The sequence below is a fragment of the Cajanus cajan genome, chromosome 11 (assembly GCF_000230855.2).
Source record: "Cajanus cajan strain Asha chromosome 11, NIPB_CcT2T_4, whole genome shotgun sequence".
In the NCBI taxonomy this organism is placed as follows: Eukaryota; Viridiplantae; Streptophyta; class Magnoliopsida; order Fabales; family Fabaceae; genus Cajanus; species Cajanus cajan.
This window is the reverse complement of record NC_138527.1, coordinates 1268203-1288301: the sequence shown is the minus strand read 5'-3', so window position 1 is coordinate 1288301 and position 20099 is coordinate 1268203. Positions and strand designations below refer to the sequence as shown.

At 36.5% G+C, this 20099-nt stretch overlaps 2 protein-coding genes across 2 annotated transcripts; both read right to left on the bottom strand.

Annotated features, from left to right (window-relative positions):
• Window positions 1–3202: 3202 nt before the first annotated feature.
• LOC109811708 (casein kinase 1-like protein HD16) lies at window positions 3203–4158 on the bottom strand. The gene is made up of 2 exons (XM_020375513.3): window positions 3941–4158; window positions 3203–3361 (listed from the first exon to the last, which is right to left on the bottom strand). Exons 1-2 carry the CDS (start codon window positions 4121–4123, stop codon window positions 3203–3205), a joined length of 342 nt encoding a protein of 113 aa, XP_020231102.2. The 5' UTR covers window positions 4124–4158.
• A 46-nt stretch (window positions 4159–4204) lies between these two features.
• Window positions 4205–5496, bottom strand: LOC109811706 (large ribosomal subunit protein uL14x/uL14z/uL14y). Its single transcript, XM_083066710.1, has 4 exons — window positions 5482–5496; window positions 4709–4955; window positions 4583–4624; window positions 4205–4439 (listed from the first exon to the last, which is right to left on the bottom strand). The coding sequence occupies exons 1-4, from the start codon at window positions 5494–5496 to the stop codon at window positions 4357–4359; spliced, it is 387 nt and encodes a 128-aa protein (XP_082922836.1). The 3' UTR covers window positions 4205–4356.
• Between the last annotated feature and the right edge of the window lie 14603 nt (window positions 5497–20099).

Below are 20099 nucleotides of genomic sequence, written 5' to 3'. Positions count from 1 at the left end.
AACCACGGTGACAAGACACAAGACATCATTGTAGTTGAGAAGATTCTCCGATCCATGACTCCAAAATTCAATTTTGTTGTTTTCTCTATCGAGGAAGCTCATGACATTGAGGAACTTTCCATTGATGAGTTGCAAAGTTCCTTACTAATACATGAGCAAAAAATTACTCAACAAGAAAAGGAGGAACAAGCATTAAAATCCTCAACTGAAATTCGTTCAACATCAAAAGGAAGTAAACACAAAGGTAAAAGTCGAGGAAGCAATGATCGTGGTAACAACCAAGAACATCAGCAATTTACTCAGATTTATGCGGACCTATCTCTCCAACATCAAATGGTGGTGAACATTATTTTATAACGTTCATTGATGACTATAGTCGAAAAACTTTGGTGTATGTTTTGCAGGATAAATCTGAAACTTTTTAGCTTTTAAAAGTTTCAAAACATTTGTTGAAAAGGAAGTGGGCATGCCTATTAAGAAACTTCGCAGTGACCGTGGTGGAGAATACAACTCACAAGAATTTATTAATTATTATGAGGAACATGGTATTCAAAAGCAACTTAAAGCAGCATACACACCACAACAAAATGGTATTTCAGAGAGGAAGAATCGCACAATCATGAACATGGTGTGAACAACTCTAGCTAGTAGCAGTGTTGATGGAAATCTAATCCCCAAGGATCCCTTTGGAAGAGATAAGACCAAGAAGGGTGAAGGGTGATCCAAGGATGCTCACACTTGAATACCATTGGGCCTTTAACTAGGTCCATGGTTAGGAAGCTAGAAGAGGCTTCTACAGAGGAGATGCTTCTTAGACCTTTGCTCTTCATGAGCATTGATTATGATTCCTCTTACTAGTCTCTTAAGTTTCCATTGTACATACTTGTATAGTTGATTTCTTGTACTTTGTATATAGTAGATACTTGTATAGGTGTATTTTTGCCTTTGTATTTGTGAGGCACTTTATTTCCTTTTTAGTAGCTATTGTATATTGTTTCTAGGGTAGGTTACTTGGGCACTTTGACTCCATTTAACCTAACCTAGAAATACACTCTTTTCTTAGTTTTCTAGTAGTAGGATTGGGACTGGCATTAGCAAGCTAGAGAGTGCCATTAGTAAGCTAGAGAGTGTTACTAGCAATTTAGCCAAAATGTGGTCCTAGGCTAAAATTTACATATTGGACTCATTTTACTCCTAATTTTTCATAGATTTGATTTAGCTAGGTTCCATTCACATTGGATGAACCTAACTAAACCAAATTAACAATTTTAAAACGTGATTGGAGTAAAATAAGTCCAAAAGGCCGCCCACCTAGATGTGTTCACACTTGTTTTCACACTTGGCCAAATTGCTTGGTTCTTCTCAAGCTTGGAAGCTTGAAGCACAAGCTTCTCCTTAGCTTGCTTACCAAGCAAGCTAAGTGAGTAGCTTGCACTCCAAGCCTCTAGACCATGAGTGGTTAGCTAGACCTTACCATGGTTCCTAGTGAACCATGGTTAAGACTAGCTTACTCTCCAAGCTTCCTACTCCTATATTTTTGTTTTTCCTTCATTGTAAAACACTTTTGGATGTATTGAGATTTCATTTCTGAAATATTGTTCAGATTTCTCTCTTCTAAAAGTCCCTAAACCTCTTTGATATTCATCCAATTCTCTTATCCCTTCACTAGAAGAGTGTGGCGAGAATTGAAGAGGCTTATCTCTTCATCAAGGAGTGGCGCCTCTTGGGAGAGTTCTCCACCAAACCTTGGTGGTTCTAAGGCCTCCTCCTCCATAGGAGACCTTAGCCAAGCTTAGGAAGGATCAAGGAGCCGAAGATCTAGGGAGGAACTTGAAGGAAACTCAACATCAATCCGGGTCTCCAACAAGTTTTCCATCAAGTGTTCCCAAAAATTTTGGCCCAAAGCTGGCAAATGGAGCATTCATATTTTAAATAGAAGCCCCACACTTGCTGTTCAAAATATGACATCGGAAGAAGCATGGAGCAGAGAAAGACCAAGAGTAGACCATTTCAGAATATTTGGGTGCATTTCCTATGCCCATGTTCTAGACCAAAAGAAGAAAAAGCTAGATGACAACACTACTACAAGATGCATATTCTACATCGGTTCTCTAAAGTCATCTACATCGGTTCTAAAACCGATGTAGAATAGAGCGATGTAGAAAATGTATACAATTTTACATCGGTTCTGAAAACCCGATGTACATTTAAGCATAAATCTACATCGGTTCTCTGAAGAACCGATGTAGATTTATGCTTAAATCTACATCGGTTCTCAAGAGAACCAATGTAGATTACTTTTTAAAAAAAAAAAAAATCATGCTTATTTGCTGAAGGGGACCAACACAACCCAGCAGCTCAAATTGTTGTCTCCTCTGATGCCATAATTTTTCTAATATAGACCCAACAAAACGCAGAAACATATATACAAAGTAGTGTAGTTGAGAAGACAAACATGAAGAAGAACCGGTAGTTACGCTGCATAACAATCATGCAAGCAATTAGGATATACATACATATTCAAGAATGACACATAGCAAATGATAACTGAAAAGTAATCAGAACAAAAGAAATAATGAAAATGAAGAATTCATCAAGAATGAACAAAAATTCAAGCTGCAAACTGAAAAGAAAACTAAGCCCCCTATATTAAGGAATCAACTTTATAGCTAGATTATATGATGCATTACCAACTATAATAACTTAAAAGCAAAATAACACTTAAAACTAAAAAAAGCTGGACTGAATTTATTTATGTAAATCAAGAACTGCATTATTTGTAAAGTTGGCATTTGGTCCACTATTATTGCTTAATTAAAGCGTTAAATTTACTTAATTTTTAACATATACTGTAAGTTTATAATATAGTTATAAATATTTCAGCACCTATTAATTAAACTTTTTCTACAACATAATTATCATTAAAACAATATAGTTCAAGTTATGCAAGGACAAGCTCAATTCAACCACTCAAAGGACTCAAGTTTGGTTTAACAAAAAAATACTTCCGGTTCACAAATGGCTCCAAAATACACTTTTAATGAACAAGGTCTGAATCATTTAGATGATACATATATGATACACTGTGATATTAAACAAGTGAATTCAAATTAAAGGTTAGACCAATGTAAGACTAAAGCAAACCTTTCTTTGATTTGAAAAAGGTTCTAATATTAATACAATGTAAAGTGCATAAAAAACCTCATATCCAATTGCTCAAAGAGTAATACCTTTGCTTCATTGGCATCCTTGCATTGTAAACTGAAATCCATTGTGTAGTAGGAACCCCCAAACGAACCTTCTTTTTGGGCTGTGAATCATCCTCTTCCTCAATATTCAATCTACCCCTCTTCTGACCAACCTGGTAAATTTTGTTTGTGGGAACAAGGTACCAACATGAACACAAAGACCAAAAACATAATAATAAAAATAGTCAAGGTTGCCATATGCCCTACTATCAGTTTTAAAGCAGTTCTGATATATGCCCCATTATTTATTATATATATATATATGTGCAAAAAATTTAAAGCTTAATAATAAGACTTAGCATGAGGGTGGGTGCACAATACATGAAAACATCCAAAATAGTATATCAGTATATTTAGAGTATCTTAGATGATCTTAGTATTAGTTCCCATGTTCTATTATATTACCATGATTGATTTTCATATTAAATAATATTTCAAGAGTCATTTTCCTCAATTTTATTAAGATTATGGCCCAGCATTAGTGAAAATTTATATTTTGTATCACATTTTAACACATCATATCAAATCAAATCTAATAGTACAAGATTAAGTTTCCTAAAATAGAGCATGCAGCTAAGGGAGTAAGAGGAAATCCTATTTGTAAATGGGAAAAAATTCCTGACTGTTTCTGTACAATTTCTATATATATCATTCAGAAAAAGTTATAATCCAAAATCACATGATAATATTACCTTTTGAGCACCTTCAGTATTAATAGGCCTCAATGCAGGATTGGGCCTAAGCATACCATCAAATAAAGATATAAGCTTGGAATAGTTAGGTTCTTCATCAAATTTCATGTTCACTACAATCTCAAGGAACTGTCTAAAAGGAGCAGGGCAGAAACAGCATAGCATCTCAGGAGATGTTCCCATCTTCTTTTTGCAAACAAGGGAGGATTTATTATCACCCTAAAAAGAAGGTAAAATCAAATTAACATTCAGAACATAAGAACGAACCGAAACAACTCTTATAATTATCAATTAATCCCATCAAAAACATTATCATCTCAAAATCAAGCAAGACAGACTATATGTCTACAATTCAACCTAAAACACAATCAAAAACAAGTTCAAAATGCAGAAACATTAAAGTAGCTAAAACCAACTTAAACAATAGCATTGGCAACACTAGCAATCCTGGGCCACAGATCAACACACTCCTTCCCAATTGGACCAGTAATAGCAGAACCTACAATTACAAGACAAACACAACACACGAAACAAGTAACATTACAATCCAATTTCACACTAAGAAAACCAACCAAACAAAACCCTAAACAAGCAAACTCAATCAATAATTGAAACCAGGCATTGACAAGAGATATCACGTACCTTTCATTTCACCTTTGGGATTCACAATCACACTAGCATTATCTACACAAACGAAAACCACAATCTCAGAAACAGTTCCAAAACACAAATAATTTTACAGAGGAAGGGAAAGAAAGAGTGATATACCTTCGAAGTACATGTAGACTACGTCCTTTCGGCGCCAAGGCTTGCGCTGACGGATGATAACGACAGGCAAAACCTTCTTACGGAGATCGGGTTTTCCCTTCTTGACGGTGGCCATAACCATGTCTACGACGCACGTCGACGGCAACCGGTTCAACCTTCCCTTGATCCCCTTCACCGATATGATGTAGAGGTTCTTCGCGTCGGTATTGTTAGCGCAGTTCACCGTCGCCGCCACTGGCAAAATTTCCTACTCGTATATTAACCTAATAAGGTTGTCCTTGTTAAGTTGAGCGCCTGAAGCGCTATGCAGGCCTTTTCAATGGCGAAGGCTCGGAGTGGAGGACGTGGAGGTGGTGGTTGAGGAGGAGGAGGCCTTCCGCGAGGAGAACGGTTTTGGGTGTGGTAGGAGGCTGATAGCGTTGAAAGGGTATTGTGCCTTTGAGGGTGATATTAGGGTTTCATTTCTACATCGGTCCTAAGAAAAACCGATGTAGAACAATTCTCAAATTTCATTTTTACATCGGTCAATCATAGACCCGATGTAGAATTTCTCATATTTACATCGTTTCTCTTCTCAACCGATGTAAATATGTTTGTATTTTCTATTTATTTACAAGTTTGCCACCGCGTTTATAATTTACATCGGTTCTACCAGAACCGATGTAAATATGGCGATGTTAAACAGTGTTTTTGTAGTAGTGCAAGGGTGAAAAATGCATTTTTCTTGGTGCTAGTGATCAATCAAAGGCCTATAAATTATATAATCCTATTACCAAGAAAATTGTCATTAGTCGTGATGTGTTTTTTGACGAAGATCAATTCTGGATTTGGGATAAAGACAATGTTCATCAACACATACAAGCTGATTTTGATGGAGAAAATAAAGAAGATGGGCAGCAACCTCCAGATAATACACAATCAATGACAAATGAACAAGAAGGAACAAACACTCAAACATATTGCAACTTCTGAAATAGAGGATGGCAGACCTCAACGAGTCAGACAAAGACCTGCATGGATGTCAGACTATAAGGTAACTGGATGTCAATTTGAAGACCCACTTATCCATTTTGGTCTTTTTTTAGATTGTGATCCAGTAGCATTTGAAGATGCTGTTAAGGAATCCAAATGGCGAAAGGCAATGGATGATGAAATTGCAATCATTAAAAAGAACAACACTTGGAGTTGATGGACCTTCCAATAGGACAAAAGACAATTGGTGTGAAGTGGGTCTACAAGACTAAGCTAAAAGAGAATGGAACAATTGACAAATTCAAGGCACGATTGGTAGCTAAGGGCTACAAACAAGAGTTTTGCATCGACTACAAAGAAGTGTTTGCTCTTATGGCACGACATGATACAATTAGATTGGTGATTGCAATTGCGGCACAACACTCTTAGCCTATTTTTCAATTGGATGTGAAGTCTGCTTTCTTACATGAAGACTTGGTAGACTAGGTATTCATTGATCAACCTCCTGGTTATGTGAAGCTTGGTAATGAGCATAAAGTTTATAAGTTAAAAAAGGCATTATATGGACTAAAACAAGCTCCAAGAGCTTGGTATAGTTGCATAGAGACATTTTTTAAGGAAGGCTTTCAAAAATGCCCTTATGAGCAACACTTTTTATAAAAATTAGAGATGATGCAAAGATGATTATTATATGTTTATATGTAGATGATTTGATCTATACTGGAAATGATGGTGATATGTTTGAAAAATTCAAGCAATCCATGATGCATGAGTTTGATATGTCTAATCTTGGAACGCTACATTACTTTCTTGGAATAGAAGTTAAACAAACTACTGCAGGCATTTTTATTTCTCAAAAGAAATATGTCCAAGAAATTCTAGATAGGTTTCAAATGAAAAATTGCAATTCTATTAGTACCCCAACAGAGTTCAGCTTGAAATTAACCAAAGATCATGAAAGAAAAAAGGTTGACAGCACACTCTATAAGCAAATTGTGTGGGAAGCTTGATGTACTTGACAACAACAAAGCCAGATATCATGTACGCTATGAGTCTTATTAGCAGATACATGGACTCTCGGACAGAAATGCATCTTCTAGCTGCTAAAAGAATCTTTCAATACTTACAAGGTACTGCAGATTTTGGATTGTTTTACAAGATGGGATCGAGGACAGATTTGGTTGGCTTTACAGACAGTGATTTTGCTGGTGATCAAGACAATCGAAAGAGTACCTCAGGATATGTTTTTATGTTGAGCTCTGGGGTTGTTTCATGGTCTTCAAAGAAGTAGCCAATTGTCACCTTATCTACAACTGAAGCTGAATTTGTTGCTGCAACTACATGTGCTTGTCAAGCAATATGGCTAAAAAATCTGCTTGAAGAGCTTCATTTTGAAAGACAAGGGCCAATTACAATTTTTGTGATAATAATTCAACAATCAAACTCTCCAAGAATCCTATTTTACATGGAAGAAGCAAGCACATTGATGTAAAATTCCATTTCTTAAGGGATCTTACTAGAGATGGGAAACTTGATCTCAATTATTGTAGAAGTGAACATCATATTGCAGATATTCTTACCAAGTCACTCAAATGGCCTGTTTTTCAGAAGCTAAGGAAATTGCTTGGTGTTTGCAGGATGGAGAATCTAGTTTGAGGGAGTGTTCTTCCTTTCTTTTGTTAAACTGATATGATTTATCAGTTTAAAGGAGAGTTTGTCAAATAATTTGTGACGTGGTTCTATTTGACCAAGTCTTATTGCTATTTTTTTTTATTATTCCTAGTTTTAAGGAGTGATTAGTTGTTCTAGTATATTTGAGAAGTCCATGTCTTGAGTCCATTCTTATTTTTTATGTATTCGATTACTGTTATGGTGTAGTGCTTATCTATTTGACTGTTACCGAATTGCTTATAAATAGGCTACATATCAATAAAGAAAATGCACTTCCGAAATAACTCTCTTTCTTAGTTTTCTTTAACACAAACAACTTATATAAGAATTATCACTTGTTATTGACAGTTTTTAGTCCTAAAATTTATTAAATCATTTTTGTGATAATCGATTATGAAACAACTTATCTAAGAATTATTACTTGTTATTGACGTTTTTCTATAATCCTAAATCATTAATCATTGGAGCAATAACACATGAAATTACTATGTAAAGATTACTTTTAATCATTTTTGCCCTTTACTTTTAAGAGGTTCAAAAATAAAATATTTGCAATTATTATCTAAAACAAGACTTTATGAGAAGTTTAGAATCAATTGATACATCAATATGAAAGTGGTGTTCAAACTTATATAGTGGCAATTTTAACTACTGTAAAAACATTAAATATGCATTTTTTTTCAATAGTAAAATGTCTTTCATGATTATATTTTTCATGGAATCTCTCTATCTCACACATATGTCAATAAAACATACTAAACATAGTTGGAAAAAACATGTTTAGCTATTGTTAAGTCTCATTTATACATATGTTTAGATAGGAATTATTGAACAATTCCACCCACCCCATGCACTCTTGCAACATAATTGTTCTCTTTTTGATTCTTTTTTTGTGCAGATATAGCTAACCTAGAATTTAGCTAACAATATCCTAATACACCTCATTTTTGTGCAGGTATTGAGCTAGAGAATTGAGGATAGAAGACCCATAGGATTGGAAATTTAAGGAGCTAAGGAGCAGGAAAGAGTACTTGCGCCTGGCACAGACTACCCGTGCCAGGCTTAAGAGGCACAGAGTATCACCTCTGCATTTCAGCATTGCGTCGGGCGCAAGAGCATCCGCACCGGGCACAATTCAAAATAGAGAGCACTCAAAACTCTCTGGAAGACATTGCGTCGGGCGTAATGGTATCCTCGTCGGGCGTGATTCGAAACAAAGAGTAATTACCTCTCTGAAAGACCCTGCGTCGGACGCGAAGTATAACGCATCGGGCGCGTAAACCCTATCCTGCCTCATCCATCTCGTATTTGAGCAAGACTTCGAGGATTTCTCCCTCATTCACACATTGGGCGACTTCTAGGAGCTGAGGAAGGGATTCACGATGTTTGGGACCATTCGTGTGTGGGTCTTTCCTTTGGTTCTTCCATCTCTCTTCCATCTCTATTTTTGTTTCACCCTCATTGTTTTGAGCGGTTTTACCCATTATTTTGTGGGGTTATATGTAACCAACGAAACTCTTATGTAATCTTTACATTTTTAATGATATATATATATATATATATATATATATATATATATATATATTGTTTCATTCATTATTGTGTTATGTTTCTATTCTTAATACTTGCTTTGGATTGATCCTCCTTTGCTTGATATATAATCCATTGAGTATTGAAAAATATCCTTTTGAACTAGCTCTGAAACAAATACCTAGTGGGAAATTTATCTAGGAATGGAGCTTGGCCATTAGTAGTCTTAAACCCTAACCCGTAATGTGGGTGTAGGTATTGGATACTCAAGGAATTGATATTCACTATCCGCACCTAGGCTCTTGCTCTAAGGGATTAGGTTTGAGTAAACTTATGGGTTGACTAGGCAATGAATGTAACGAGAGATTAAAGATAAATCAGTGTGTAGAATTCGGTGATATCTGACCCCACAATCTTACAAAACCATAATACCATTTCTACCCTTTCCACACACAAAACAAATAGTTTTATAGTTTAACATTCCAATAGTCATAACCTTTAATTCAAATTTGCATGACAAACTATGAAAATGGAATTATTCTTTAGTCGCGAATAGTCAATAAATGCTTATTTTACCTACTAGTCCCTGTGGATATGATATAATTTACTACTTGAACGACCGGTATACTTGTCATGTTTGAGTCCGTTGATAGAATTAAAATGATTTACAATGATAACAAAAGTAGTTTCAACGAAAATTTCAACAGCTATCATGTTTCACGATCATTTGTTTTTTCAACAAGTTTCTCTATCTTGTAAACGTGTCTTGCAATTCTTTCTATACTAAAAATTGAACATAATCACATAATCCACATAAAGTTTATAAACAACTTATGTAAAAATGACATTTTATTGATTTTTTTAATGTGATTTGTAAATTATTAGATCCATTGTGTTGTAAATTTGAAAGAGGACAAACAAACTCAGAAAGTAATATACACCGTGACAGAGAAATAAAATGCGAAAGGAAGAGGGAAGAATACAATGGTTTACGTGGTTCACCCAGGGAATTGGGCTACGTCCACGGGAGGAGCAGAAACAGAATTATATTTCTTAATGAAGTATACAATCCAGCAGTACAAATGAAAGAAAGGCTTCGTGGCCTTTTATAACATGGGTCAGCCGAAGCATATGCATTGTGGATCTAAGTCAAAATACCAACAATTCACCACCTTGAATTAGAATCCACATACAGACAAAAACAAAATCTGCATCCTCCAAACATATGGAACTATCTCCAACAATCAACATTCAGCAAATCCAAGCAATGGTCAAACTTTCGCTTTGGGACTGGCTTTGTGAACATATCAGCAGGATTGTGTAAGGTGCTGATCTTGTGAACCTTAATTCTTCTTTCAGATCGAATGAAGTGATATCTAACATCTATATGCTTGGTTCTATCATGATGAACTTGATCCTTGGTTAAGCATATAGCACTGAGGCTATCACAGTAAATGTCAACATGCTTTTGATTGATTCCAAGATCACTTATAAGTCCTCTTAACCAGATCCCTTCTTTAGCAGCTTCAGTGAGTGCCATATATTCAGCTTCTGTAGTTGATAGTGCAACTGAAGGTTGAAGTGTTGCCTTCCAGCTCACCAAACAGCTACCAAGAGTGTAAGCATATCCTGTTAATGACCTTCTCTTGTCCAAATCAGCAGCATAATCAGCATCTGAATAGCCTGCGAGAGGACAATCTGAGGAAGATTCATAGATCAAGCCTACATCTGCAGTCCCTTTAAGATATCTGAAAATCCTTTTGGTAGCCTTCCAATGTTCCTTATGTGGTTGATTTAGGAACCTGCTAACCATGCTGACAGCATAAGCAAGGTCAGGTCTGGTGCATACCATGGCATACATGAGACTGCCAACAACACTTGAATACGAAACTTTTGACATATAGTCCATATCAGCTTGAGTTTGAATGGTTTTTGTTGCTGAAAGCTTCTCTTTTGCTGAAAGAGGAGTACTGATAGGTTTTGAATCAGCCATTCCAAACCTTACGAGAATCTTCTGTATGTAATCCTTCTGAGACAAGAATAACCTTTTCTGAGTTCTGTCTCTGAAGATTTCCATCCCTAAGATCTTCTTGGCAGCCCCTAGGTCCTTCATATCAAACTCGCCACTCAAGAGAACCTTGAGATTTTGGATGTCACACATCCTTTTTGATGCAATAAGCATGTCATCTACATAAAGTAGAAGATAAATCATAGTTCCATCTTCCATCTTGTTGTGATATACGCAGCAATCATAGATACTTCTCTTGAACCCTTGGCTGGTGATGAAGCTGTCAAATCTCTTATACCATTGCCTTGGAGATTGTTTTAATCCATACAAGGACCTTTGTAGTTGGCATACATACCCTTCTTTGCCTTGAACTTCAAAACCTTCAGGTTGTTTCATCAGAATGTTTTCTTCCAATCTTCCATGGAGAAAAGCAGTCTTGACATCGAGTTGTTCAAGTTCCATGTCTTGAATTGCCACAATAGCCAACAGAACCCTGATAGATGTATGTCTCACAACTGGTGAGAAGATTTCATTGAAATCCACTCCTTCTTGTTGGCTGAATCCTTTTGCAACTAACCTAGCTTTATATCTGATTTCTTCCTTTTCTGAAAAAATAGATTTCTTCTTGTAGATCCATTTGCAACCTACCACATGCCTTCCTTTAGGTAGTTCAACAAGTTTCCAGGTTTGATTCTTATATAAAGACTCCATTTCCTCCCTCATGGCTAAGATCCATTTTTTAGCTTCAGGATGACTGATGGCTTCTTTGTAAGTGGCAGGTTCATCTGAATCTATTTCTTCAGCTGCATGTAAAGCATAGGTAGCCATGTCTTCAAAACCATATCTCTCAGGAGGCTTGATAACCCTCTTAGGTTTCTGACTGATTCCAGGATTGAGTTGAATAGAATCAGGTTCAGCATTTTGGTGAGACTCATTTGCACTAGAATTTTCTGATTGCTCTTCTTCTTGAGATGCTTCAGAAAATTTATCCAACAAATCCTTCTCTTCTGTCTTTTCTGATGTAAATTCAATCTTCCCCACCTGGGGTGAATGACTGTTATGTGTTGTAGTGATTGGAACCTCCAATTTAGGATGAAACAAATGTGATTCGTCAAATATCACATCTCTGCTGAGTATGACTTTCTTTTCAGATGGTGACCAGATCCTGTAGCCCTTCACTCCATCACCGTACCCCATGAACAGGCCTTTCCTTGATCTAGGTAGCAGTTTTCCTTCATTCACATGGTAATAGGCATTACAACCAAATACTCTAAGGTTAGAGTAATTTGCTAGCTTCACAGTCCAGATCTCAATAGGAGTCTTCAGATCTATAGCTGTAGAGGGTGTTCTATTGATCAAGAAACAGGCTGTGTTGACAGCTTCTCCCTAAAAGCTTCTGTTCAGACCAACGTTTGATAAAAGACACCTTGTTCTCTCTAATAAAGTTCTGTTCATTCTTTCAGCAACTCCATTTTGATGGAATAACACTAAGGCCGAGAAGACCAAGAGGTGATATATTAAAGGAGGCAAGAGGAATGGGTTAGTGAGGCCACTTTTGGACCTTAGCTCCTAAGTTCTTTTTAATCATAGAATTTATTTTACTTATATTTCCAATTTTACCCTTGTATTTTGGGGTGTTTAGGACTTAGAATTTATTTTCCCTTGTATTTCCCTTTTTACCCTTGTATTATGGGGTGCTCTAGATGATTAGGGTTTTTAATTTTGGGCTAGGGTGTTAACTAGAAGGGTGACACATTTTTTTGGTGTTCATTGGATCTATTTTTGGTGTTAGAAAGGCTTAGGCCCAAGTGGAGGGCAAAGGTTGCATGGTCTTATCATGCACCTAGATATAGCCAATCTAAACCCAAAGATTCCATCCTTGGCCACCAAGTTGCATCTAGGGTTCATTTGCATTTCATTTGGAATGCATTTGCCTAGTCCAAATGCAACCCTAGATGTCTCCCCTCCTATAAATACCCAACACCCCACACCTTGTAAATACTTTGGATATTGAATATAAAGAGAGCCTTTAGTGCCTTTATATCTTTCCTTAGTCACCCTTGGCTATTTTCGGCCAAACCCTACCATCTCCACCTTGAGAGAAACAACCCTAGAAGTGGCCTTCATCATCATGAAGTGAGCCAACCCTAGAGTACCATTCTCAAGCATTTCCTCAAACACCTTCTACCCAACCTTCATTTTCGTCCATTCCATCATCATCCACCCTAAAACCTTGGTCCACCTTTGAAGAACTTGATCCTTGGAGAAGGCGTCCTCCTCCTTGCTCATCATCTCAAGTTCATGCAAGTAAGGATGCCATCAGTTCTGTTCATTCTTTCAGCAACTCCATTTTGCTGAGGAGTGTTCCTGACAGTAAGTTGTCTAACAATCCCTTCATCCTTGCAGAAATTGTTGAATTCTGCTAAACAAAACTCTAGGTCATTATCAGTTCTGAACCTTTTAATCTTCTTACCTATTTGATTTTCCATCAATGCCTTCCATTCTTTGAAATACCTGAAAGCTTGATTCTTATGACTCATTATATAGATCCATGTCATTCTTAAGTAGTCATCAATGATGGAGAGGAAATATCGTCCACCACCTAGTGAGGGTACTCTTGAGGGCCCCCAGCAATCTGCATGAATGTAATCAAGGGTTCCCTTGGTGGTGTGAACAGCTTTAGGGAATTTAATCCTATGTTGCTTGCCAAATACACAATGCTCGCAGAACTTAAGTTCATTCAGTTTCTGATTTCCCAGAAGTTGTTGTTTCTGAAGTGTCAACATTCCTCTTTCACTCATATGACCAAGCCTCATGTGCCATAATTGAGTTGAGTCAGGTATGTCCTTATCAGATTTTGATGCTACAGCCACTGACACATCATTCACACATGTTGTCCCTTGAAGTACATAAAGATTTCCCCTCTTTATACCCTTCATCACTACTGTGGAGCCTTTCTGAAATTCCATAACTCCATTTTCAGCGTTGCACTTGAAACCCTTACCATCCATTACACCTACTGAGATTAGATTTTTCTTCAGTTCTAGAACATGTCTAACCTCAGTGAGTGTTCTAGTAATTCCATCATGCATCTTGATCTTTATAGTGCCAATTCCAATTGTTTTGCATGGGGCATCATTTCCCATAAAAACATTTCCACCAGATTTCTTCTCATAGGTGTCAAACCAGGTTCTGTTGGGACACATATGAAAAGAACAGCCGGAGTCTAGTATCCACTGATCTTCAGAATGTTGGGGTTGATCAGCAATTGAGAGTACTAGCTCATTTTCTGATGTGGATTCTTCCTTAGCGACAGCAGCAGAGGGTTTACCCTTTTTCTTGGGACAATCTTTCTTCCAATGACCTAGTTCCTTACAATAGTTACAAATGTCTTTTGGATTGACATTTGTCTTCCTTTTACTTTTGTCCTTCTTTTTCTTCATGTTCTTGCCAGAATTTGTGACCACTAGGCTAGAGCCATTTGATTCTTCAGAATTTCCAGATGCCCTCAACCGAAATTCCCTTGAATGTAGACTGGATTTAACCTCCTCCATGGTGATACATTCCTTACCAACACTGAGAGAGTTCACAAAACTTTCATATGATGGTGGTAGAGAAGCTAACAGAATCATGGCAGCATCTTCATCCTCTATCTTAACATCGATATCTCTTAATTCCATCAAAACAGAATTTAATTCATCAAGATGGTCCTTTAAAGGTGTACCTTCTTTCATGTGGAGACCAAATAGGCGCCTTTTCAGGAGAAGTTTGTTGCAGATGGATTTGGTCATGTATAGTTTCTCCAATTTGCACCACAAGCCACTTGTAGTTTCTTCATCAGCAACCTCATAGAGGACTTCATCAGACAAAGAAAGAAGGATTAGTGAGTGAGCCTTTTCTTCCTGTTCAGCAAGTTCTTCAATCTTTGAAGCAGAGGCCTTTTCTTTGGGTTCAGAAAGCACTTCTTGCTTCACAGATGTTGTTGCTAGCGGAGCCCATACGCGTTGTTCCTTCAGCAAAGCACGCATCTTGATGCGCCACAGATTGAAACTGTTCTTTCCATTGAATTTCTCGATCCTGATTGTGTTTGTCATTTTTGAGAGTTCTTGATCCCAAGTTCGTAGTACAAGCTACCAGAAAAACAAGACTAACAGAGTTTGATCTTTATATTCAGACGAGAATCTTGAATTCCCTTGATCGCAACTTGAGCTCTTGATACCAGTTTGTTGTAAATTTGAAAGAGGACAAACAAACACAGAAAGTAATATACACCGTGACAGAGAAATAAAATGCGAAAGGAAGAGGGAAGAATACAATGGTTTACGTGGTTCACCCAGGGAATTGGGCTACGTCCACGGGAGGAGCAGAAACAGAATTATATTTCTTAATGAAGTATACAATCCAGCAGTACAAATGAAAGAAAGGCTTCGTGGCCTTTTATAACATGGGTCAGCCGAAGCATATGCATTGTGGATCTAAGTCAAAATACCAACACATTGTGTATAGTAACATATTATTAAACTACTAAGTAATTTTTTTTACCATTCTCTTACTTCACTTTAATGTATTTCATGCTACATGAACATCAATATTCATAATAATTAATTTATTTATAGTGATTATTTTGAGAAACTCTTGCATGAAAAGTTTAGCACCAATTGTGATGTTGGCATGAAGGTGGTTCACGAGCTTATACAACAATAATTGTAACTACCGCTAAAAAAACACTAAACAATATATATTGCTAAAAACATGTGTTTGTGATAGTAACACGTTTATTTGTAATGATCTTTTTTGAACAATTGAGACATCAACATGGAGGTGTGTTATTTAGGATTGTATAATAATAACTATAATTACTATAAAAAGGCAATAACCATCATTGTTGGTAATTGATTTAGCATTATCGCATGCTCATCTGTTTCCTTGAAGAATATTTATCTCAAACACGTCTTGTAATTCTTTCCCTTTCTTAGCCAAAAAGAAAGAATCTTATAGCTCACAATACTTATTCTTGTTTTATACTTCAAATTTCCTACTTTTATTCACATTAAAAAAAAATTATGCCAATAAAACATGCTAAGCATAATTGCCAAAAACACGTTTGACTATCATGTTTCTCACGATCATTGTTTTTTTCAACAAATTTCTCTATCTTACAAATGTTGGGATAAATTTCTTAAGCCAAATAGAAATTTTTCATTAATAAAAAAATATGAACCGTTGTCTCAGATTACAGAGTTAATGATAATAACACGTACCTGTATCCATTAACGTTGATCAAAAGGTTGCAACGGAATAGTCTTTTGGTACAATGATCTTCCTCAGTCAAATCACTGGATTCCTTGATGGGACTTGATGTTACTCTTCTGATGCGGAGATAGAGAGACGTGTGTTTCTGATTTGGCATATTGGGGACCATGACCATCTTTATGATTTTAAACCTATTAGGGTTCCCATTAACCCCTAACGGGCCAAATCTGGTTTCCACTTATTTGGGCTCATATCAGTTTTTCCTGTTGGCAGTCTAAAGGCTCACTAAAATTAGATCACTTTTGTTGAGCCCAACCAAATGTAAATAACTAATATAAATACTACAAATAATATATATAGCCCACAATAATTATTAGAAATAAAATTTCTAACAATCTCCCACTTGGGCTTCATATTTATTTAAGTATTTATATCACAAAATTCTTTAGGCGCGCAACCGTATGCTATTTACTTTTAGACTCCCCTTAAACAATCTGATCCATCTCATACAACAACAGGGAATCACTACAGCTTTCATCACTATCTAATGTGACTAAACCATAATGATCACCACAATTGTATGCACTCAATGACATAGATCAAATATGGATAAGTGGCATGGAAATTACATGCAACGTGATCTTAATCATGTCTATTTCCAACTGGTCCAAACTTTATTCTTTATAGAGATCCATTCAAAACGCAACATATATATATTGCACAAAATAAGCTCAGAATAGAATTATGAACATCAACTTTATTTCTGTAGAAAATCCAAATAATACAAATATCTGGAAAAAATAAAAATAAAGAAGACACAAAACATAAATGAGACTCCCACTAAACTAAGGTACTATAAGGAATTACACCCATATGAGCAGTGTGCTCATGAAAGACTTTAGGCACCAAACCCTTAGTAAGTGGATCAGCTAGCATAAAATTAGTCCATATATGTTCTATAGAAATTTGCTTATTCTGAACTCTTTCCTTAACAACCAGAAACTTTATATCAATGAATTTTGACTTGGTTGTACTCCTATTGTTATTGGAATAAAGAACTGCAGAGTTATTATCACAATAGATTTTCAATGGCCTTTCAATGCCATTAACCACACGTAAATTAGTGATAAAATTTCGCAGCCATATCCCATGGTTGGATGCCTCAAAACAAGCAATGAACTCCGCAGCCATGGTTGATGAAGCTATAATAGTCTGTTTAACAGAATTCCAAGAGATAGCTCCTCCATCCAACATAAAGATGTATCCAGATGTGGAGCGTTTACTGTCTTGACATCCGGCAAAATCAGAGTCTGAGTATCCAATGATCTCTAAACTGTCAGACTTCTGATAAGTGAGCATATATCCTTTTGTTCTCTTCAAATAGCGCATTACACGCTTTACTGCTTTCCAATGCTGCATCCCAGGATTACTTAAGTATCTGCCCAAAACTCCCACTATAAATGCAATATCAGGACGAGTACAAACTTGAGCATACATTAGACTTCCCACAGCTGAAGCATAAGGAGTCTTTTGCATCTCATTTCTTTCAAGGTCATTACTAGGGCATTGTTTGAGGCTAAATTTGTCTCCCTTGGCTATAGGGGTATCTCCTGGTTTACTATCTTTCATGCCGAATCTATCTAAAACTTTATCGATATAGTTCTCTTGTGATAACCTTATGATACCATGAGAACGATCTCTTAGTATCTTAATACCTAATACAAAAGAGGCTTCACCAAGATCTTTCATTTCAAAATTCTTTGTTAAAAATCTCTTGGTTTCGTGCAATAAACCTATATCGCTGCTGGCAAGCAGTATATCATCGACATATAACACCAAGAATATATATTTACTCCCACTAAACTTATGATAAACACAATCATCAACTATATTTGCCTCAAAACCATATGAGGTAATAACTTGATGGAACTTGTGATACAATTGACGGGAAGCTTGTTTGAGACCATAGATGGATTTCTTTAGTTTGCATACCATGGACTTTGAGTCACCAGACACAAAATTTTCTGGTTGCATCATATAAATCGTTTCTTCAATGTCACCATTTAGAAACGCAGTTTTAACATCCATCTGATGGAGCTCTAAATCATAATGAGCTACGAGTGCCATTATTATTCTAAAAGAATCCTTTGAAGAAACCGGAGAAAAGGTTTCTTTGTAATCAATGTCTTCCTTTTGACTGAAACCTTTAGCAACTAAACGAGCCTTATATCTCTCAATATTACCTTTTGAATCCCTCTTAGTTTTAAATATCCATTTACAACCAATAGGTTTCACACCTTCAGGTAATTCAACGAGATCCCAAACATCGTTGTCTTGCATAGATTTCATCTCATCCTTCATGGCATCAATCCACTTTTGAGAGCTAGAACTTTGCATAGCTTGATAGAAGTTGATTGGATCATCCTCTGTTAAACCAATGCGATCCTCATGTTCTTGAAGAAACACAATGTAATCATCTGGAATTGCATTTTTCCTTTCTCTAGTGGATCTCCTTAATGACACTTCTTGAGATTGTTGAGCTTGCTCTATAGGTATTTGAGGGAGAACCTCAATATTGTCTTGTGTAGGGACAATGTTAGGAATAACTCCATGATTGTCACCTATTACTAGGGTAGGTACTGGAATAGTAATAGGCACGAGGACTTGATCACTGTCAATGACAGGTTTTTCGTCAAAGACAACATTTCTTATGTTCTCTTCCTTCCCAAACTCAATATCCTCGAGGAAACTTGCATTCCCCGTCTCAAAGAATGATCTAGTAGTGGGATTGTAAAATTTATAGCCCCGAGAGCGTTCAGGATAACCAACAAAATAACAGCTAACAGTCCTTGACTCCAGCTTACTTTCATGCGGCCTATAAGGACGCGCTTCAGCTGGACAACCCCAAATGTGTAAATGTTTTAGACTTGGCCTTTTACCCGTCCATAGCTCATAAGGAGTTTTGTTAACTACTTTACTTGGTACCCTATTTAGGATGTAGACTGCAGTCTTAAGCGCTTCTCCCCACAATGACTCTGGTAAGGAAGAATGACTAATCATACTTCTCACCATATCCTTAAGAGTCATGTTTCTACGTTCTGCAACACCGTTCATGTTTGGTTTCCCAGGCATAGTATACTGAGGAACGATGCCACATTCCCTTAGGAAAAGCGCAAAAGGCCCTGGACGTTGTTCACCTGATCCGTCATATTTACCGTAATATTCACCACCATGATCAGATTTGACGGCCTTAATTTTCTTTCCAAGTTGAAGCTCAACTTCAGCTTTAAAAGATTTGAAAACATCTAGGGATTGAGACTTCTCATGAATTAAAAATAGGTAGTCGTACCTTGAATAATCATCTATGAACGTAATGAAATATTGTTGCCCATTCCAAGATGCCGTAGGGAATGGTCCACAAATATCTGTGTGAATTAATTCCAAAACGTCCTTAGCCCTTTCGGCACCTAATTTTCTAGAATTTGTTTGTTTACCCTTAATACATTCAACACAAACCTCAAAGTCTGACAAGTTAAAGGGTTCAAGAATCTCATACGACACAAGCCTTTGAATTCTCTATTTAGAGATATGGCCTAAACGCTTATGCCATAAGGTGGTTGAGTTCTCATTTATTTTACGCTTCGTACCACGAGAATCAATGTTAAAATTTTCTTTATTGGAACTAACTACATCTAGTAAGTATAAATTATCAATTAAAGAACCAGAACCAACAACATTTGAATTTTGATAGAGGCTAAATTTATTATTTCCAAATGAACAAGAAAAACCAAATTTGTCCAAACTAGAAACAGAAATTAAATTCCGCCTAAAAGACGGTACAACAAAAGTCTCAAATAAATCCAAATGAAATCCAGTTTTTAACTGTAATCTAAATGTTCCAATAGCCTCCACTGTGACCTTGTTGCCATCACCCACATATATAAATCTTTCATTATC

What these genes read in the sequence shown, in the direction of transcription:
- LOC109811706 (XM_083066710.1), bottom strand. An exon ending in AGTCTACATGTACTTCGAAG is followed by an intron (nt 4,625 to 4,708) that starts GTATATCACTCT and finishes TCGTTTGTGTAG; the next exon opens with ATAATGCTAGTGTGATTGTG. An exon ending in TCCCAAAGGTGAAATGAAAG is followed by an intron (nt 4,440 to 4,582) that starts GTACGTGATATC and finishes TTGTAATTGTAG; the next exon opens with GTTCTGCTATTACTGGTCCA.
- LOC109811708 (XM_020375513.3), bottom strand. Translation starts at nt 4,123, where the DNA reads ATGGGAACATCTCCTGAGATGCTATGCTGTTTCTGCCCTGCTCCTTTT. An exon ending in ATACTGAAGGTGCTCAAAAG is followed by an intron (nt 3,362 to 3,940) that starts GTAATATTATCA and finishes AAAATTTACCAG; the next exon opens with GTTGGTCAGAAGAGGGGTAG.